The 20385-nt window shown below is 41.6% G+C and overlaps 1 protein-coding gene across 1 annotated transcript in view; it reads left to right on the forward strand.

Annotated features, from left to right (window-relative positions):
- Positions 1–1095: 1095 nt before the first annotated feature.
- Positions 1096–20385, forward strand: part of LOC140486353 (SH2 domain-containing protein 1B-like) — a 31894-nt gene continuing 12604 nt past the window's right edge. The window contains exons 1-2 of the mRNA XM_072585374.1: positions 1096–1262; positions 3458–3521. Coding sequence (XP_072441475.1) covers positions 1096–1262; positions 3458–3521 — 231 coding nt within the window. The remainder of the gene's footprint in view (positions 1263–3457; positions 3522–20385) is intronic.

A 20385-nucleotide genomic window follows, 5' to 3' on the forward strand; every position in this document is an offset into this window, starting at 1 on the left:
CTGAGAAAGCGGTAGGTGGATGAAGGTGAGGGAGAGGGTGATTGGTCAGCGGGGGTAGTGATGGAATGGTCTGGAGGGCAGTGCTGAGTTGGAGACTTGGGATTGGAATAAAGTCAGGGAGGGGAAATGAGAAAGCTGTTGAAATCCACATTTATCTTGTGTGGTTGCCGGGTCCCAAGGTGGATTATGAGGTATTCTTCCTCCAGGCGTCAGGTGGTAATGGTTTGGCAGTGGAGGAGGCCCAGGACCTGCATGTTCTTGACAGAGTGGGAGGGGGAGTTGGTGTTCAGCAATGGTGTGGTGGGGTTGGTGGGTGCGGGTGTCCCAGAGATGTTCTCTGAAACGACCCGCAAGAAGGCATCCTGTCTCCCCGATGTAGAGGAGACCACACCAGGTGCAATGGATGACATTGGTCGAGGTGCAAGTAAATTTCTGATGGATGTGGAAGGATCCCTTGGGGCCTTGGATGGAGGTAAGGGGAGTGGTGTGGACACAGGTTTTGCACTTCCTGCAGTTCAAGGAGTGGGGTGTGGGCTGGTGGGGGGATCTTGGACCTGACGAGGGAGTCACGGAGAGAATGGGTTCTTTGGAACGCTGATAAGGGTAGGGAGGGAAATATGCCTTTGGTGGTGGAGTCCGTTTTGAGGTGGTGGAGGATGATATGCTGTATGCGGAGGTTGGTTGGGTGAACGTGTGGACGTGGTGGGGGGGGGGGGGTTGGGGGGTGGAGGTGGGGGTTCTGTCCTTGTTGCATTGGGATGGGTGGGGTTCAAGGACGTGGTGCGTGAAGTGGAGGAGATATGCTTGAGGGCATCGTCAACCATGTGGGAAGGGGAGTTGCAATCAGAATCCTAGCCAGCCTTCCTTGATAATCTGATTTTATCCTCAAACCAATAGCTCATTGTGATAATTCAGTACTTATGGTTTAAGCTATGCTTTTTGAACTAAATTCCCAAACTTAGATCTTCATTAGTCGTCTTTCATCTTGCTTGTTACAAAATAATAAATTATTATTTTTATCTTTTCTTATTCACTATTTAATATTCGGCTTTCGGTACAAAGAACAAGATTTCAAATGTGAGTGGAAATGAAGATATGAGAAAAAAGCTGGGCCAAATGTCTGCTGTGACATCACTCCCATATTTTCATGGAAACATCAGCAAAAAGGCCTGTGAACTTTTATTTGCAGCCAAGGGAAAAGATGGAAGTTATCTAGTGCGAGAGAGTGAGACCATCCCAAATGCTTTATGCCTCAGTGTCTTGTAAGTACCACTGCAACATCATGAGTTTTACTTACAGGTTCATTGTTAAGAAAAAGTCAAAAATATTTTCCAATAAACTATAAATTTCCAAAGGAAACAGAAAAATGTGCCAAACTCTTGTTTGTCGTCAACTAATATTTCTGCTGCGTACATTAGTTATTGATCAGAAATAAGATCACTGACCAATTTGCTCGTTCTCTTGCAACTTGAAGACATAATAACACCTCAGCTCAGGTCAACTAATTCAGCATTGGGAGTTAACCTGAGACTCTTCTGCTCTGCATGTCTCAGTTCATCACTTTTAATCACTTATACCTAGATGCATAACAATTCTTTTATAAGAATTAATTTGACATGTGGCCTAATGTTTTTAGTCTACATTTTCTCACAAATTCATTTTTCTCTCACTATCATAAATCTACTAAAGATGACAGGATAGTGAATGACAGAGAGTTGACATTGGGAAACTGGACGCATGTTATACTGCTTTAAAAGAGTAATAAAGGAGTGTATTCTTTCCTGTCAACTGTTCTTCATTTTGAAATTACAGAATTCAAAATAAATGCTCTTGCAATTAATGATAATGCTGTTTTGGTTGAAAGTATGTTATATGTAAGTGTGGTTTTGGCATTGAATGCTGTATTCTTTTTGGAGGAAAGGAGTTTATTAATTTGAAGAAATATGCATTCATTATCAGACTTGTGAGTGGTTTCAGGCTGTAGAGTGAATCCGGTAAGAATATATAATAGGCGAGAGTGAGGATTGCAGATGCTGGAGATCAGAGTCAAGCTTAGAGTGGTGCTGGAAAAGCATCTGACGAGCAGGAAAATCGACATTTTGGGCAAAAGCCCTTTATCAGGAATGAGGCTGGGAGCCTGTGGGGTGGAGAGATAAATGGGAAGGGGGTGGGGCTGGGGAGAAGGTAGCTAAGAGTGCAATAGGTGGATGGAAGTGGGGATAAAGGTGATAGGTCGGAGAGGAGGGTGGAGCAGATAGGTGGGAAGAAAGATTGGCAGGTAGGACAGGTCATGAGGATGGTGCTGAGCTGGCAGGTGAGAACTGGGGTAAGGTGGGGGAGGGGAAATGAGGAAACTGGTGAAATCCACATGGATGACCAGGGGTTGAAGTGTTCCAAGGCGGAATGTGAGGTGTTCTTCCTCCAGATGTGGGGCAGTGAGGGAGTGGTGGTGGAGGGAGGCCCATGTCCTCGGCAGAGTGGGAGGGGGAGTTGAAATGTTCAGTCATGGAGCGGTGGGGTTGATTGGTATTGGTGTCCCAGAGATGTTCCCTAAAGCGCTCTGCGAGTAGGCGTCCAGTCTCCCAATGTAAAGGAGACCACATCGGAAGCAACGGATACAATAAATGACATTTGTGGGAGTTCAGGTGAAACTTTAGTAAATGTGGAAGGCTCCTTTGCGGCCTTGGATGGAGGTAAAGGGGGAGGTGTGGGCCCAGGTTTTGCAATTCCTGCGATGACAGGGGAAGGTGCCAGGAGGGGAGGGTGGATTGTTGGGGGGGCATGGACTTGACCTGGTAGTCACGAAGGGAACGGTCTTTGCAGAAAGCAGATAGGGGTAGGGAGGGAAATATACCCCTGGTGGTGGTGATTTTCCTGCTCTTTGGATGCTGCCTGACCTGCTGTGCCTTTCCAGCACCACTCTAATCTTGACTAATAATATATAATGGCTGTAAATCGTTTATTGAATGCCAGAGTTTCAGAAAATTTAAGCTGCTTATAAACTGTAAAAGTGGTTTCATTAATATCACTTGGTATAGATGCAAAGATTTGACACTTTATGAATGAGAAAATCATAATTCAATTTATTCTCGAGTCAGTTGGGATCTCAAATCCAAATTTACAAGGCAGAACACAAGCACAGATTTATAAAACAGTAATAATGAAGCTCCATTGCTGGTTTGAATTAGGCATGGATATGAGGTATGGAAAAGGTCAGAATAATTATTAACAGAACATTACTGAATCTCTCATTTGTGTTCACATCTAGTTGAGCCCTGATTTAGCAGCAATGTTGAACAGAGATTTCTGACTTACAGTGTTAATTGTCTCTTAAAAGATGCAAAACATATATTGTCATAAAATTCACTCAACACTAATTGTATAAATTTAATAATTTTACAGTTTAGTAATCAATATGGTGCAGAGATACTCACGAATACCTTTTTTTCTTGCTTAGCTTTCAAAAAACTGTATATACATATAGAATTTTTAAAAATCATCAAGGACGTTATATGGTTCAGGTAAGAATGCAATTAATGTTCTTTGACCTATGATTCTACGATCCATTATCATGCTTTTCACTGCAGTATATAGCACAGCAAATTGTTTGGAAAGAAATGAGAGACAATTTTCTGACAAGCTTTTAGCTCGCAAGAGATGCAGGCCATTCTCTTAAGCTGTGATACATTGTTGCCAGTGCACATAACATAGATCATGGAGTATAACTTTGAGCAGTATATAAGATGAACTAATTTCTCCAGCCTCAAAAGATATGTTTTTGCATAAAGTCAACATGATGCCACATCGTGCTACTCGCTTAATTGACTCTAGATTAGAGTGGTGCTGGAAAAGCACAGCAGGTCAGGCAGCATCCAAAGAGCAGGAAAATCGATGTTTCAGGCAAAAGCCCTTCATCAGCAATGAATGCTTTAATAGTCAGCCTATATTTTTCACTCTACAAATAAATATTTTACTTCATGTTGCTTGATTATTGCATGCAAGTGACCAAACAAGCAATATAGATTGTATTGTAAAAATATTCTGCAACAAGTAGATCCTTTGCAGTGAATAAAAAAGTTAAAAACCACCCACACCCGTGCTGGTGGTTCATATTTATACTTATATTGTAACTTTCACACATTTGTGCATGTATATGCAAGATCTTTTTTTAAAATTCTGTGTACTAACAGTAAGGCTGTTTTACGAAGTAGTCCAGTCATCTTTACTTAACATTATTGATTATATTTAACTGATAAATACACCAAAAAGGTAGGAGATCTGTATGCAGATGTGAAATGTTTTGGGATGTCCTGAGATATGAAAAGCACTATTTAAATTTGCTAGTTATTTCTCTGAACCCACTAGTCCTACTCAATAATCTGCTTTTTTTCAGCAATAATCAATTCCTTAGAATTCATTAAACTGCTCATTGGTTTATTGTCAGATACAGTTTATTGAATGTTTACAATATTGATAATCTTAAAACAAATATTGCAAATAATTACATACTATACCGTTTTTAAAAAATCATCAAGAACGTTTTATTGTTCAGAAAAGAATGCAATTATTGTTGTTTGACCTACTACCACTGCACTATATAGCACAGAAAGTTATTTTTCAAAGAAATGAGAGACAATTTTCTGACGAGCTTTTAGCTCTCAGGAGATCCAAGCCATTCTCTTAAACTGCGGTTCATCAATCACATTACAGTTATCGATGCACATAACATAGATTAGAGGGTATAAATTTATTCAGTTTAAATTGAACTCAATTTTCCAGCCTCAAAAACATGACTTTGCATATAATCAGTAAGATGCTATAACTGAAAAACTTGACATAAACAGACAGACATTGAAATCCTTAAGTTCCTAGATCTCTCCACATATTTAGATTCACAGAACATCCGTGAGGTTATCAGAAATTATAGATTTAGATTATGGATGACAGAAGAAATTAGATCAATTATTATCCTATCTTTGTAAAAGGTTGTGCTCGCATTTATCCAAAGTCAGCATCTTAATCCCTTTGACAAAATGCTTTTGAAATTAATATTTTGCTAAGATAATGTTTATTATAATACATAGTGTAAATTGTGAGCGCAAGACCAAATTTCTCCCATTTTTACAATCCAGGGAGTGCTTGAAATATTTGTTTCTGGAAGTGGTCCAAAAGGAGGTATTCTGTGCTCACGTTTTTTATTGATCAAACATTCTTCATCTATAAGCAAAGTTAAAGTTACAAAGATTTTAAGAAAATTTATTTTGGTCCTTTATAATTAAAGTAATTAATTTATCTTTTCTTACCGCATGAATATATTAATCTGTTCAAATAAATTAAGTGTTAAATTAAGTGCAAGTATAAAGCAGTCCAAATAAATCCCACTGGCATTTGGTATTTAAGTGACTAATTATATGGAAAAAAATTCTTGAACACATATTTCAGGCATCCAACTTCACAATCTATTTCTGGGATGAGCTTATAAGCATTTTTAGCAAAAAAACTTGGTTTTGCATCTATTATGGGCTTTTCATAAGTTCTGACAAGGTGAAGAGGAGTGAACAGGCTCCCTTCTTTTCAATCTCCTTGATTGGTCGCAACAAAGGTTTAACCCTTTTTTTTAGCATTTAGCTGTACCATTCACCAGTTAAAATGTAGCCAATAAATATACAAAATACTGGAGAAACTCAGTTAGACCTATTAAGCATATTGTCTTCAAGCAATCTCATGCATACAGAGGTACAAAGCTAGAAAATTATAGTGCCCAGAATTAAACGAAGTTTAAAATATATATGGTTCAGTATCTGTTGGATGTCAACAAAGTATAAATTGTTCACCGACTACAACTGGTTTAAGGGACCATTAACAGCAGATAATACTGCAAATCTTGGTTTCCCAATGTTTCTTTTCACTGAGTGTTGTCACTAGATTTTCTTCTTGGGAGGAAGAAAGAGCTTTTTACAGTTCCGCAGTCAAAAATGCAACACCTTTACTTTTTTCTAAATCTAATAATTCCCTACAATATGGAAACAGGCCCTTCAGCCCTACAAGTCCACACCAACCCTACCGCCGCTCCCTCACCACCTGATGCCTGGAGGGAGAACGCCTCATCTTCCACCTTGGAACACTTCAACCCCAAGGCATCAATGTGGACTTCAACAGTTTCCTCATTTCCCCTTCCCCCAGCTCACCCCAGTTCCAAACTTCCAGCTCAGCACTGTTCCCATGACTTGTCCTACCTGCCTATCTTCTTTTCCACCTATCCACTCCACCCTCCTCTCTGACCCATCACCTTCATCCCCTCCCCCACTCACCTCTTGTACTCTATCCTACTTTCTCCCCACCCTCACCCTCCTCTCATTTATCTCTCCACCCTTCAGGCACTCTGCCTGTATTCCTAATGAAGGGCTTTTGCCCGAAACGTCGATTTTACTGCTCCTCGGATGCTGCCTGAACTGCTGTGCTCTTCCAGCACCACTAATCCAGAATCTTTCCCAGCATGGACATCTTATTTTACAAGAATCTATTGTAATACTAACACTTAGCAGCTACTAACCAGCACTGTCCAGACACTACGTGACTGAGGCTAGTGACCGGGCAAAGTGCCTACTTACTCATTGTTCTGCAATTAACAGTTTCCTAATTGTTAAATGATTGTAACCTATAATATAATCACATAACTCTTTATATCTTATTGGAGTGATTTGTGACCATTCGGTCAACTTGTCTCTCCCTGTGAGCTCATGAATAAAGTCAATAACTCAAGGTTTGTGTGGCGCAATTCATTTTTCCTCTAAATTGGACCACTATGAGTGAGTTACCCACTTCACAATTGATTTAATCCCCAACAGTGGCCAATTTATACGTCTTGTCTGTGGCCATTTTAAGTAAGTGATTTTGCTCCCAATTTAAAACCATTTTAGTTCATGAAAGTCCCAGGTATTAAACCAGATCATGGATTTCAAAGACAATAGTCTATATTTATTTTGTTGTGACATTTCCTTTCCACAGACAAAATGGACACTGCACAATAGTTGGTCAGAATGAGATCAGTACACAGACATTCCATATTCACTCTCTTTGTTTAAACCTGGGTTAAAAACCCAGGTTAAAAACACATTTGGCACTCAGTCTGTGCTACCTGTCTGAATTTTATGTGTTCACTATTTTGTTTGAAATTTTATGTAAAAGCAAAATACTAAAGATGCTAGAAATCTGCAATAAAAACAAAACACAGGAGACATTCAGCAGGCTATGCAGCATCTGTGGAGAATGAAACAGAGTGTTTCAAGTTCAAAGTCTCTTCTTTGGAATTTCTTTAGAATGCTCCTCAGACAGCTAAGATCCTCACAAGCACACTATCATTTCTCCCTTTCTCTCGATCAACACCACCTCACTTTATCTCAAAGCTGTTCCTGGTACACAGTTCCATTTAATTTTTTGTCTCATTGTAAGTCCTAGCAAGAAACACTTCCATTTTCTTTAATCTACAGTCCATGTGTTTGATTCAGCCGTTCTTCCACATTCCATTTCAGGTGGTATGTAGGTCTGGACTTGTATTCTGCATGTCATTTGCTTTGAACTTTACATCAAAACAATTCATCTGTTTGAGTTTTGAAACTTGGCTTGTTCCTTTGATTTCACAATGGATAACTCTGGTTTGAATGCACTGGCATGCTCCTTGTCATCTCCACCAGTAGTGTCTGTTGTGGAGGATGTTCCCTTTGGTTTTCTCCCTGAACCTGTTCATATTCTCTGGAAGGTTACTGCCATCAGGTGGATATTCAGCTTCTGCTTTAGACCCAACATGGGTCTTCCACTAAGTGAGGCATCACTTTCACTTTTTCCTGGCCTGTTTGAGAATTTCTCTGATCTTCCTTTATAGGTACAATGGACTATTCAATTAAGCAGATGTCTGGTTTTGTCCTTTTATCTTCCCTTTTGTTTAGTTATTCTATCTTGCTACCTTGCATTGCGATGGATCTACCTCCAGCCCTTTCTGACTTTTTCACAACATATTTTCTTACCTATCTTGGTACCATTTGTGAATTTAGCTACTGCGCCTTTGCTCCACTCATCCAAGGAGAAAGTGAGGACTGCAGATGCTGGAGATCAGAGCTGAAAATGTGTTGCTGGAAAAGCGCAGCAGGTCAGGCAGCATCCAAGGAACAGGAGAATCAACGTTTCGGGCATCAGCCCTTCTTCAGGAATGAGGAAAGTGTGTCCAGCAGGCTAAGATAAAAGGTAGGGAGGAGGGACTTGGGGGAGGGGCGTTGGGAATGCGATAGGTGGAAGGAGGTCAAGGTGAGGGTGATAGGCTGGAGTGGGGTGGGGGCGGAGAGGTCAGGAAGAAGATTGCAGGTTAGGAAGGCGGTGCTGAGTTCGAGGGATTTGACTGAGACAAGGTGGGGGGAGGGGAAATGAGGAAACTGGAGAAATCTGAGTTTATCCCTTGTGGTTGGAGGGTTCCCAGGCAGAAGGTGAGGCGCTCTTCCTCCAACCATCATGGTCTGGCGATGGAGGAGTCCAAGGACCTTCATGTCCTTGGTGGAGTGGGAGGGGGAGTTGAAGTATTGGGCTATGGGGTGGTTGGGTTGGTTGGTCCGGGTGTCCCAGAGGTGTTCTCTGAAACGTTCCGCAAGTAGGCGGCCTGTCTCCCCAATATAGAGGAGGCCACATCGGATGCAGCAGATGCAATAGATAATGTGTGTGGAGTTGCAGGTGAATTTGTGGTGGATATGGAAGTGTCCCTTGGGGCCTTGGAGGGAGGTAAGGGGGGAGGTGTGGGTGCAAGTTTTGCATTTCTTGCGGTTGCAGGGGAAAGTGCTGGGAGTGGAGGTTGGGTTGGTGGGGGGTGTGGACCTGACGAGGGAGTCACGGAGGGAGTGGTCTTTTCGGAACGCTGATAGGGGAGGGGAGGGAAATATGTCCCTGGTGGTGGGGTCCGTTTGGAGGTGGCGGAAATGACAGCGGATGATACGTTGGACATGGAGGTTGGTGGGGTGGTAGGTGAGGACCAGTGGGGTTCTGTCCTGGTGGCGGTTGGAGGGGCGGGGCTCAAGGGCGGAGGAGCGGGAAGTGGAAGGGATGCAGTGGAGGGCATCGTCGACTACGTCTGGGGGGAAATTGCGGTCCTTGAAGAAGGAGGCCATCTGGGTGGTACGGTTTTGGAACTGGTCCTCCTGGGAGCAGATGCGGCAGAGACAAAGGAATTTGGAATATGGAATGGCGTTTTTACAGGGGGCAGGGTGGGAGGAGGTGTAGTCTAGGTAGCTGTGGGAGTCGGTTTGTTTATAATAAATGTCCGTGTTGATTCTGTCACCCGAGATGGAAATGTAAAGGTCTAGGAAGGGGAGGGAGGAGTCTGAGATGGTCCAGGTGAATTTGAGGTCGGGGTGGAAAGTGTTGGTAAAGTGGATGAATTGTTAGGTGAACAGTTCATCCACTTTACCAACACTTTCCACCCCGACCTCAAATTCACCTGGACTGTCTCAGACTCCTCCCTCCCCTTCCTAGACCTTTCCATTTCCATCTCGGGTGACAGAATCAACACGGACATTTATTATAACCAACCGACTCCCACAGCTACCTAGAACTTCGACTGACTGAACTGGTCCCCACTCATCACATCCTGCTAAACAAACAAAGACACATTTATGCACACTCTTTTGCTTTTTGCCAGTCAGCCAATATTCTGTTCATGCTAATATGCACTACGAGCTTTTACTTTCAGCAAAATCCTGTTATGTGGTACCATGTCCAAGTGCAGTATTTTGACACGTTTCCTTTTCTACAGCGCATATTACTTCTGCAAAGACATCTAATAAATCAGTTAAACAAGATTTCCATCACAAGTTCATGCTGACTCTTCCTGTTACCTTGAGGTTTTCTAAGTACCAAATTGTAATTTCTTTAATTAAATTCCAATGTTTTCACTATGACAGACATCAAGATAAATGGTTTTAATTTCCTGTTTTCTGCCTATCACTTTTCAGATAGAGGGGTTATATTTTCTATATTCTAGCCTAATGCAATTTTTCTTGAATGCAGTTATTCTTAGAAATAAAGATCAACATCAATATGTTTATATTAGTTACCCTTCTTATGACCTCAGAATTAAGTCCATCTTTATTCAGAAACTTGTGACTCTGCACCACCATCAATTTGTTTAGTACCACTTCCCTAGTAATTGTAATTTCACTATGCTCCTCTCTGTTTTCTACCTTCTCATTTATGGTTATTACTGGAATGCACTTTGTACCCTCTATAGAGAACACAGCAGCAAAATATTTGTTCATTTCAAATATCATTTCCTTATTATCTGCTATTACTCTTTATTACCACTGTCTGAGGACCCACACTCAGATTATTTAGTCTTTTCCTTTTATGTACCAGTAAGCACTCTTGCTATCTGTTCTTACATTTCTAACTAACTCTAGTTTGTTTATCATGATTGACATTTAACTCATTCTCTACTGTTTTGTACATTCTGTCTAATCATATGTTATTCCACTCATCTTTCAACGGTTATATGTTTTTTCCTTAAGTTTAAATACTTTCCTTAACTTCTTTATATAATCACAGATGCTGAATCCTCTGTTCATAATTTTCTTTAAGGTAAGAACGTATTTATTCTGATTATACAGAATGCAAAAACATTTTACCTGCAGCTATTCTAATAATCCTATTAATTTGCTTTCATTGTTTCTTGGGTGTTATCTTTATCTTTTCCTTTCAATTTTAAGAGAATTATGTCCCTCCCAAAAAAGTGTTGTTTAAAAGCCAAAGCGGTTTTTAACTTTGAGAGTAAATTGGAGTTAATTTATTCCTAAAACAACAGATTTCCTGAAACTCATAATTAATACATTAAGCTGATACAGTTTCAAATTTACTTTCAACTGCAAAATCGCAGAGATGGAACTATTGACCTTTTTAGCAATTGCAACATTTTTGAGGCAACCATATTGAGCAATCTTGAATTTAAACCTACGTGACTGAGACTGGAGGTGGTCCACTATTGTTAATTGAATATTTCTATAAATTGAATTTGTAAACCGAAAGTATCTTCTACATGTTGCATTTAATAAAGCAAACTGTCTAATTATATGTATTTGTGCCCTGGTAGGTGATTTTTTTTTCTATTTCAATATCATTAGGATTTAGTACTTGAATTGCACACCAGTAAAATTGGTTGTTCAGCTTAAATTCAAAATTAAAAGAAACACCATTAAGAACTTGGATTAATGGTGCTGGAAGAGCAGAGCAGTTCAGGCAGCAACCGAGGAGCAGTAAAATCGACGTTTCGAGCAAAAGCCCTTCACCATTAAGAACTTGTCATTTTAGAATTCTTTCCGTTGAATTCTAAATGAACAGAGAATTGCATAGCAGGAGCTATGATATTGATATAACCAAAATTCAATGATGAAAAGGTATATAATATTTATAGTTGGCAATTGTAATTCGTTCACTTTCCATAATTTCCTGGCAATACTCCGTAATCAGGAAATTACATTGTAAATAGAAACACCTCACGTGGGTCATCTAAATTATCATCAAATTCCCCAATTTTTTCCTAACCCTCACTCTGTTTTCTTCCCCTAATTGAGACATAAAAGTTTATGGGTGGATTTGCCAGGTGGATGCTCAAAAGAATGTTTCCCCTTAAGGGAGATAGGGTTTAAAAAATAAAGGATCTTCCATTTATAACGGTGATAAGAATTTTTTTTTCTCCAAGGGTTGTGCTTTTTTAACACTCCTTCAAAAAGTAGTAGAGATAGTCATTCAATATCCTCAAGTTGGAAGTAAATAGAATTTCCATTTAGAAAGGAGTCAAAATTTACTTGGATAGGCAGGAATATGGGGTTGAGATCATAATCAGATCAGCCATGATCTTATTTAACTAGTGTAGCTGACTCAAAGAGCTCAATGCTCCTGTTCTTAATTTGATTTTACTGAATAAGTCAAAGCTCATTTTTAGAGGAATTGTTTGAGGCTTTGAAGCTTGTCTTATGTACTATAGAAATTGATGTGAAAGGGGTTACACAGGCTTTCCAGTAGCATTTACACCAATTTGCTTCCTTTACCCTAGCTGTTAACATTATAAACTTCAACAATCAGTTCACCAAATTGGGTCTAAATCATTCTTTCTGAATATTGAGAAACTACTGTAATAAAAACAATGAATGTAATAAATTAATTTTGCAGCTTAACTTTAATTAGCAGTAGAAATACTTAGACATATATTTGTACAATTTAACCAGTTTGGTGCAGTTTAAAATTAGGACTTCTAAGATACTGAAACAACAGACTGTTTTCAAGTTTGCTTATCTTTAAACATAGTTGGATAGTCAGAGGTCAAACCACATGTGCTATATGTTGTTGAGCATTTCAGATAACTATCGCCGGTAAGAACCTATGTTGACTACTGGTATTTATTGATGCACTTTCTGCTGTTGCACCACTCCTCTATGCTGACAAACCACTCTGTATAAAATGGTTGTGCATGCAAGGGGTGAGGAGGAATCATTGTTGTAGACATGTTTGTTATAGCAAGCAACTTTCTTCAGACAACAGCAGTGTAGCACGTCTAGTTTGAACATTTAGGCTCAAATGTGTATATTGTAGCAGCAGGACTCATGATGCTGGTTTTACTCTTGCACAATCAATGCCGGAATCAAAACTACCCTTTTGTTTCAAGCTGCAGTTCTGTTTCATGTACAGACTAAACCCTAATAGTACTTTCATTTTATTTCAGGTTTATAACATTTATGATTGTTCTTTTTACCCCAGACAATTTGCATTATTACAACATGGGTGATAGTTGTTGATCTGTACATAAAATATTGCTTGTATTTTTAAATGTAAGTGTAAACTGTTGGTTACAAACTAATGTCAGATTACGTAATTTTTGAATATTTATACAAGGGAACTAGGTGGCACAGAGCACTGTCCTTTAACTTATAAGACATTTACTAAGTGACAGATCAGATTGATGGCCTACAAGATTCTTTTGTTAACATGCTGGACAATTATGATGCAAAATTAAATGGAGCAGTTTTAACTGAAATCCTAGTAGTTTTTGGGCTACAGCAGCAAGCCATTCTTTAAAAATTTAAAATCCAAGCTTAAATCAGGGGAGTTGGATGTTAGCAATCAATAAATGCTGGAGATCACACCAGGTCAGACAGCATCCATGGAGAGAAAGCAAGCTCACATTTTGAGTCTAGATGACTCTTCAACAGAGCTGGATGATGCTTTGATGAAATGTCAGCTAGACTCTTCCAGCATCTGAGGGAATTTGCTCTTACCTGACTTGGGTGTTAGAACTCTCCATGAGCTCGAGCAAGTTATCTCATACAATTCTTTGCTACTCATGTCATTGTGTATGAACCACATATCTATAATGCCATTCATACACTATACTGTATCTAACATCAGCAGAAATACTTAGCACATTCAGGACCTTCTGGGATACCTGACGCAGGCACTATATTGAAACTGCAGTCGCACATGAGGTCAATTGCTGCAAGTCAGAAACTGTCAGTTACAGTTGTAATGTTGAACAAATTGCCAACAGAGGCAAGTTGGTACCCCTATTTTCTGACAGGATCCAGGGGGTCCTGTGGACATAGTGGTAGTGAGGATGGCCATCCTTTTTCCTTTGGGTCATCAGAGGAGACCACAACCCCAGACCCTACTAGCCTGGTCGGAAGTTGCCACCCAGGATAGTGTAGTGTTCACGATTGAGAGGAATGCCCAGCATTGCTGAAAAAAGGTTAATGACCTAGTGTGCTCCAGAAGGGTAAGTGATACCATGTTCTTTCTGATACCTTATAATCACTCCAATTCCTTTATTGCACCCACCTCCCACAAAGGCTCATAACTGCTTGCAATATCTGGCCTCAATTGCTGTTGTGCACCTGAACCCCCAGACTACTCACCCTGCATGGAGTCTGCGCATCCTTTTCATGTCACCTTACAACCTTTTCTCCACCTGTACCAATATTTATAGCTGTGCCAAACACTACCACCTCACTCAATTCCTCTCTTTGTCTCACGTTAGCAGAAAACATTCCACATAACTGAAAAGGCCAAGATTGGTAGTCGATGCCCAACCTTAGTCCCCTCACACCCTACAAGGAGAGAATCCTTGCCTTAAGAGGGGAGGGGACCTTGACTGTCATATAGTGATACAGAGACCTTCACATTCTGAAAACCAAATATAATGTTCATTGTCACATGCTGTGTTGCTCTCCCATTACCAGCAGTATGAATGTATTTTTACGTGCCAAAACTTCAACCATATTTCATGACTCGTTTTCACTTTATTCTCCTGTAGGCACTAGCGGCATCTAGATTACATTAGATTCCCTACAGCGTGGAAACAGGCCCTTCGACCCAACCAGTCCACACCGACCCTCCAAAGAGTAACCCATCCAGACCTATTTCCCTCTGACTAATGCACCTAACACTACGGGCAATTTACCAATGCCAATTCACCTGACCTGCACATCTTTGGATTGTGGGAGGAAACCGGAGCACCCAGAGAAACCCACGCAGACACGGGGAGAATGTGCAAACTCCACACAGACAGTCGCCCAAGACTGAAATTGAACCTGGGACCCTGGTGCTGTAAGGCACATGGTCTTTTCCAAGAAAAGGCTAGCCCTCGGTGCTTTATCACCTCCTCCACTGCTGAGGAACAAGCTACAGACACCTCAGATGAAGCACTTACAACTCTTTTCTCCACCAGCACAGACATTGACACTTCATTGATATGTAAGCTACATTGGAGCCCAGAGCAAATTCTGATGAGCACATTACTGCCATTTCGACACAGTTGTCTGAGAAAGAAATTTCCCAGGTTGCTAGCACTTAGAGAGCTTCCAGAAATCAAGCACTTACTTAGCCCTAGGTAGGGAATGGTGTCAGCATTAATAATTTTATTCAAATACACACTAAGAAACAGGAGCAGCAGGCAGGTTTGTCAGATGCACTTGGGAAACTGACTCAAAAGTTGGAGAAGTGCACCAACAGTATCTGTACTGTGTTCCCTGTGGCATGCTGACATCTGATCACCCCTGTGGACTGGTCGATGGTTGCTGTGAAGGCCCAGGCCTGTTCACTCAGTGTCTGTCAAATATACGCACAGACCCACACTCCATTCCTCGAGTCATAGGTGCTCAGCATTGATGGCAAGTTGACAGGCAGATGAGGGACCTTTATCTCATTACAAGTGCCTTTCCTCACTACTAGGCACCCAGCATGAGGAGGAACACATAAGGCAACCCAGAAGTCACCTCTCAGTACACTCCAGAAGAGCAGAACCACCACCTCCACCCTGCCTGCAACCTGGAACCCTTTGGGAGTTCCAACTGAGGACGGTGAACCTGCATCTGGCTAGGGTCCTCTAGCCACAATGGCCCCAGAGGCACCAGACCAAAGCTCCAAGACCAACAGACCACAGGACAGGTTCCCTCCACCACAGCTGCCAACACAAGACTGCATCTAGGTGTGGTAGAAGGCAAAAGAAAATAACAGCCATCTGAGGGAATATAAGTGGCATGGGCGACACTTCAATGTAAATGCATGATCACATTTATAGAGACATGTTGACTTTCCATCATCAGCAGAGTGATTAACTATCATTAAAGATTTAACTACAAGGATGGAAATCGAGACGCTAGTCATGCTTAGTGCCATATGATGTGCTAACCCTGTTTGAACAATAGCCAGCCTTTTCACCACACCCATACTAGCACGTAACTTTGTCAGATTGAATAAAGGAGCATCAGATGTTGTGAAGGCTTCCATTAATTTTTAACCTTAAATTTTATTAAACAACTACAAAAATATAAAAAAAATCAAAGGGCCAAGCTACAGTTGCATTTGGGATTACACAGGGAGTGCTGGCTGATGGAGCATCAAAACATTTGCAAACACATGGGTTCAGGTCCCCTATATTACACAGAAGTCCTGTCTGGGTTGCTTCTGCCAACACCACTGCGCTCTGGGATGCTGAAGGTGCTGTTTCTTCAAAATAATATTCTCAGTGTCTTACTGTACCATGCTATGGCTCTCAGGAGTCCTCATCATCCATCACATAGCCTTCATGCATCCACCACTTTAAGAGAATTAAGCAGTGCCTCAACAAACTCCCATAAATGACCAGAATGGAAGCTTGATGTGAGGGAGCCACTGTATGGTCCTCCTTTACCCAAGTGGGATATAGTATTGTATTGCACATATACTAGATGTCTTAACATGGTGTTTTGACTGCTACATCTAAACAAAGTACAGTGCCACTGCCTTTCTCTCACCTGCATGACATTCTGTTAAAGGTGAGTTTCTGTGGCTCTTTGGCATCTTCGACACATCACAAGGGCACTTACACCTAGAATTCTGCAATAGGAACTGCTTCACATCCCCTGGAGGTTGCTGCTAGTCCTGGCCTCCCAGATGCATTTATTTCTCATCCTATCATGTGAAACAGCTACAGAGACAACCACACTTCTGTGTCTAGATTCATTCTGCATAGTTCCGATGAGTCTATATGGCCAATATCAGAAACAAAGCTGTTCCTCTGTAATGTGATAATTCAGGGGTTGCAGCACACATAAATAACATTTATAAGCTACCTCGAAATATTGTGAAATAGAAGTCTCCAACATGGAGTGCAGAAGGATGCCTCTATGTGCACTTTGTGTACTGCTGACCTGATCCAGACATATGCTGCTCAAGCCTTTTATCTGTACTAGGAGATAGTATGTGTGATAGCAATAATGCGAACATCTCACTTGACAACAAACCTCAGAGTATACAAGAAAGGCAGCAATTAATATAGGATAATTGTGTGGATCTTTAAGAGTCTAAAATATTAATCTTACAATCCTTGTAGTGTGGAAACAGGCCACTTGGCCCAACAAGTCCATACCATCAGCATCCCATGCAGACCCATCCCCTTATTCTCTTATTCCATTCTGTAACCCTACGTTTCCCCATGGTTAATGCACCTAACTTACACATCGCTGAATACTATGGATAATTTAGCATAGCCAAACATACACATCTTTGGACTAAAGGGGGGGCGGAAACAGATATCCAGCAGAAACCCACGCAGACACAGGGAGAATGTGCAAACTCCATCCAGGAGTCTCTCAAAGGTGAAATCAAACCTAGGTCCCTGGCTGTGTGAGGCAGTAATGCTAACCATTGAGCCACCATGCTGCCCTGAAGTGAACAACTTGTGTAGACTATGAAACTGGAAGGTGACTTCAGCTTTTGCAGTTAAAGTGAATCGTTACAACTTACCTTGATTCTTCCTCCCGACGTGCCTTACCTCACACATTCCCATATGTTATTTCATCTGCCATTTCTTTGCCCACTCTCCAAGCTTGTCCAAGTTCTTCTGCAATCTCCCCACTTACTCATACTACCTGTCCTTCCACCTATCTTTGTATCACCTGCAAACTAAGCAACAATGGTATCAGTTCCATTGTCCATTTTGTTAACATATAACATAAATAGTTGTGGTCCCAACATGGACCCCTATGGAACTCCACTATCATCCCGAAAAAGATGCCTTTATCTGCACTCTGCTTTCTGCCAGTCTGCCAATCCTCTACCTGTTTAGGTACCTTGTCCATAATACCATGGGTTCATATATTTAATAGCCTCCTGTGTGGCATCTTGTCAAAGGTCTTCTAAAAATTCAAAAAGATCACATCCATTTGATCTCCTTAGTTTAATTTTCTAGTCACCTCCTCAAAGAATTCAGCAGATTTGTCAAACATGATCTCCTTTGATGAAATCATACTGACTCAACCTTATTTTACCATGCACTTCCAAGTACCCTACAATCTCATCCTTAATAATGGACTCTAAGATCCTACCAAGCTTCAAAGTCAGGCTAAATAGTCCTTAGTTTCCTGTCTTCTGCCTCACTCCCTTCTTAAATAGGGTGTCATATGAACCATTTTTCAGTCCTCTGGGACCATCGTAGCTCTAGTAATTCTTGTAAGAAATCTGGCCTCAGCGTGGACCCAGTGAGACATCCTCCTGGCCCAGTGTGACTTGTCCGGACTTGTCCTACCTGCCTATTTTCTTTTCCACCCATCCACTCCACCCTCTCCTCCCTGACCTATCACCTTCATCCCCTCCCCCTCATCCATTGTACTCTCTGCTACTTTCTCCCCACCCCCACCCTCCTCTAGTTTATCTCTCCATGATTCAGGCTCACTCTGTTTATTCCTGATGAAGGGCTTTTGCCCGAAACGTCGATTTCGAAGCTACTTGGATGCTGCCTGAACTGCTGTGCTCTTCCAGCACCACGAATCCAGAATCTGATTTCCAGCATGTGCAGTCATTGTTTTTACCTCGGCAATCACCAGGCCTGGTGTGATAGTCCCCCGGCTTAGCATGGCAATCTCTCTGCCGAGCATGATGGTTGCTTGACAAAATGTGGCATTCCCTTGGCTGAGAAGAAAGTGAGGACTACAGATGCTGGAGATCAGAGTCGAGAGTGTGATGCTGGGAAAGCACAGGTCAGGCAGCATTCAAGGAGCAGGAGAATCAAAATTTTGGGCATAAGTGCTTAATCAGGAATCCCAAGCAGGTCATTCCTGATGAAGGGCTTATGCCCAAAATGTCGATTCTCCTGCTCCTCGGATGCTGCCTGACCTGCAGTGCTTTTCCGGCACCACATTTTGTCGGCCGACATGGTGGTCTTCCAGTGGCCAGTGGCAGTCTTTCTGTCCAGCATAGCCTCAGGATGAACCTCAAGGGGATTGCAGAGTGGTCTCCCAGCCTCAAGAGCCTCAAGGTGAAGCCCAGCATGGTCTGCAGTCAAGGCCTGGTGCTTACTGGAGGCTCGGTGCCAGTGTGAGCTGAGTTGGAAAGACTATTGTTCTAAACTTTTTATTTCTCTATTTTGGGGACATTGGGCCACTGGAAAATGATGCTGGAAAGAATAATAGTGGGGAGCAAGGAAATGGCAGAGTACTGAATAATTACTTCATGTCAGTTTTCACGGTGGAAGACACAAGTAATATCTTGAAAATCCAAGAGAGTGAGGGGGCAGAGCTGAGTATGGTGAACATCACCAAGGAGAAGTGCGAGAAAAACTGAATGATCTGAAGGTGGATAAATAACCTGGACCAGATGGACCACACCCCAGAGTTCTAAGCTGAAGAGATAGTGGAGGCATCAGTGGTGATTGCTAAGATCAAGGAGGGTCCCAGAGTACTGGAAAATTGCTAATGTGACACTGCTGTTTAAAAGGAAGGAGTAAGGCAGAAGGACAGAAAATTATAGCCGAGCCTTGGTTGTTGTAAGATCCTGGAATCCATTGTGAAGGATGAGATTTCTGAATACTTGGAAGTGTATTATAAAATAACGTAAAGTCAGCATGGTTTCATCAAGGGGAGGTCATGCCTGTCAAATCTGCTGAATTCTTTGAGGAAGTAATAAGCAGTTTAGACCAAGGAGAGCCAAGAGATGTTATCTATCTGGATTTCAAGAAAGCCTTTGACAAGGTGCCATACAGGAGGCTACTGAGTAAGATAAGGGCCCATGGTGTTAGAGGCAAAGTGCTAGAATGGATAGAAGCTTGTCGTACATCTTTTCTGAACCTTTTCAAGTTTCGCAACATCTTTCCGATAGGAAGGAGACCAGAATTGCACGCAGTATTCCAATAGTGACCTAACCAATGTCCTGTCCAGCCGCAACATGATCTCCCGACTCCTGTACTCAATACTCTGACCAATAAAGGAAAGTATACTAACCTCCTTCTTCACTCCCTAGGACCTTACCATTAAGTGTATAAGTCCTGCTAAGATTTGCTTTCCCAAAATGCAGCACCTCACATTTATCTGAATTAAACTACATCTGCCACCTCTCAGCCCATTGGCCCATCTGGTACAGATCCTGTTGTAATCTGAGGTAACTCTCTTCGCTGCCCACTACACCTCCAATTTTGGTGTCATCTGCAAACTTACTAACTGTACCTCTTATGCTCACATCCAAATCATTTATGTAAATGACAAAAAGTAATGGACCCAGCACCAATCCTTGCGGCACTCCACTGGTCACAGGCCTCCAGTCTGAAAAACAACCCTCCACCACCACCCTCTGTCTTCTACCTTTGAGTCTGTCTGTATCCAAATGGTTAGTTCTCCCTTTATTCCATGAGATCTAACCTTGCAAATCAGTCTCCCATGGGGAAACTTGTTGAATGCTTCACTGAAGTCCATATAGATCACATCTACTACTCTGCCCTCGTCAATCTTCTTTGTTACTTCTTCAAAAACCTCAATCAAGTTTGTGAGACATGATTTCCCACGCACAAAGCCACGTTGACTATCCCTAATCAGTCCTTGCCTTTCCAAATAC

Source organism: Chiloscyllium punctatum, chromosome 15 (assembly GCF_047496795.1).
Source record: "Chiloscyllium punctatum isolate Juve2018m chromosome 15, sChiPun1.3, whole genome shotgun sequence".
NCBI classification, from domain to species: Eukaryota; Metazoa; Chordata; class Chondrichthyes; order Orectolobiformes; family Hemiscylliidae; genus Chiloscyllium; species Chiloscyllium punctatum.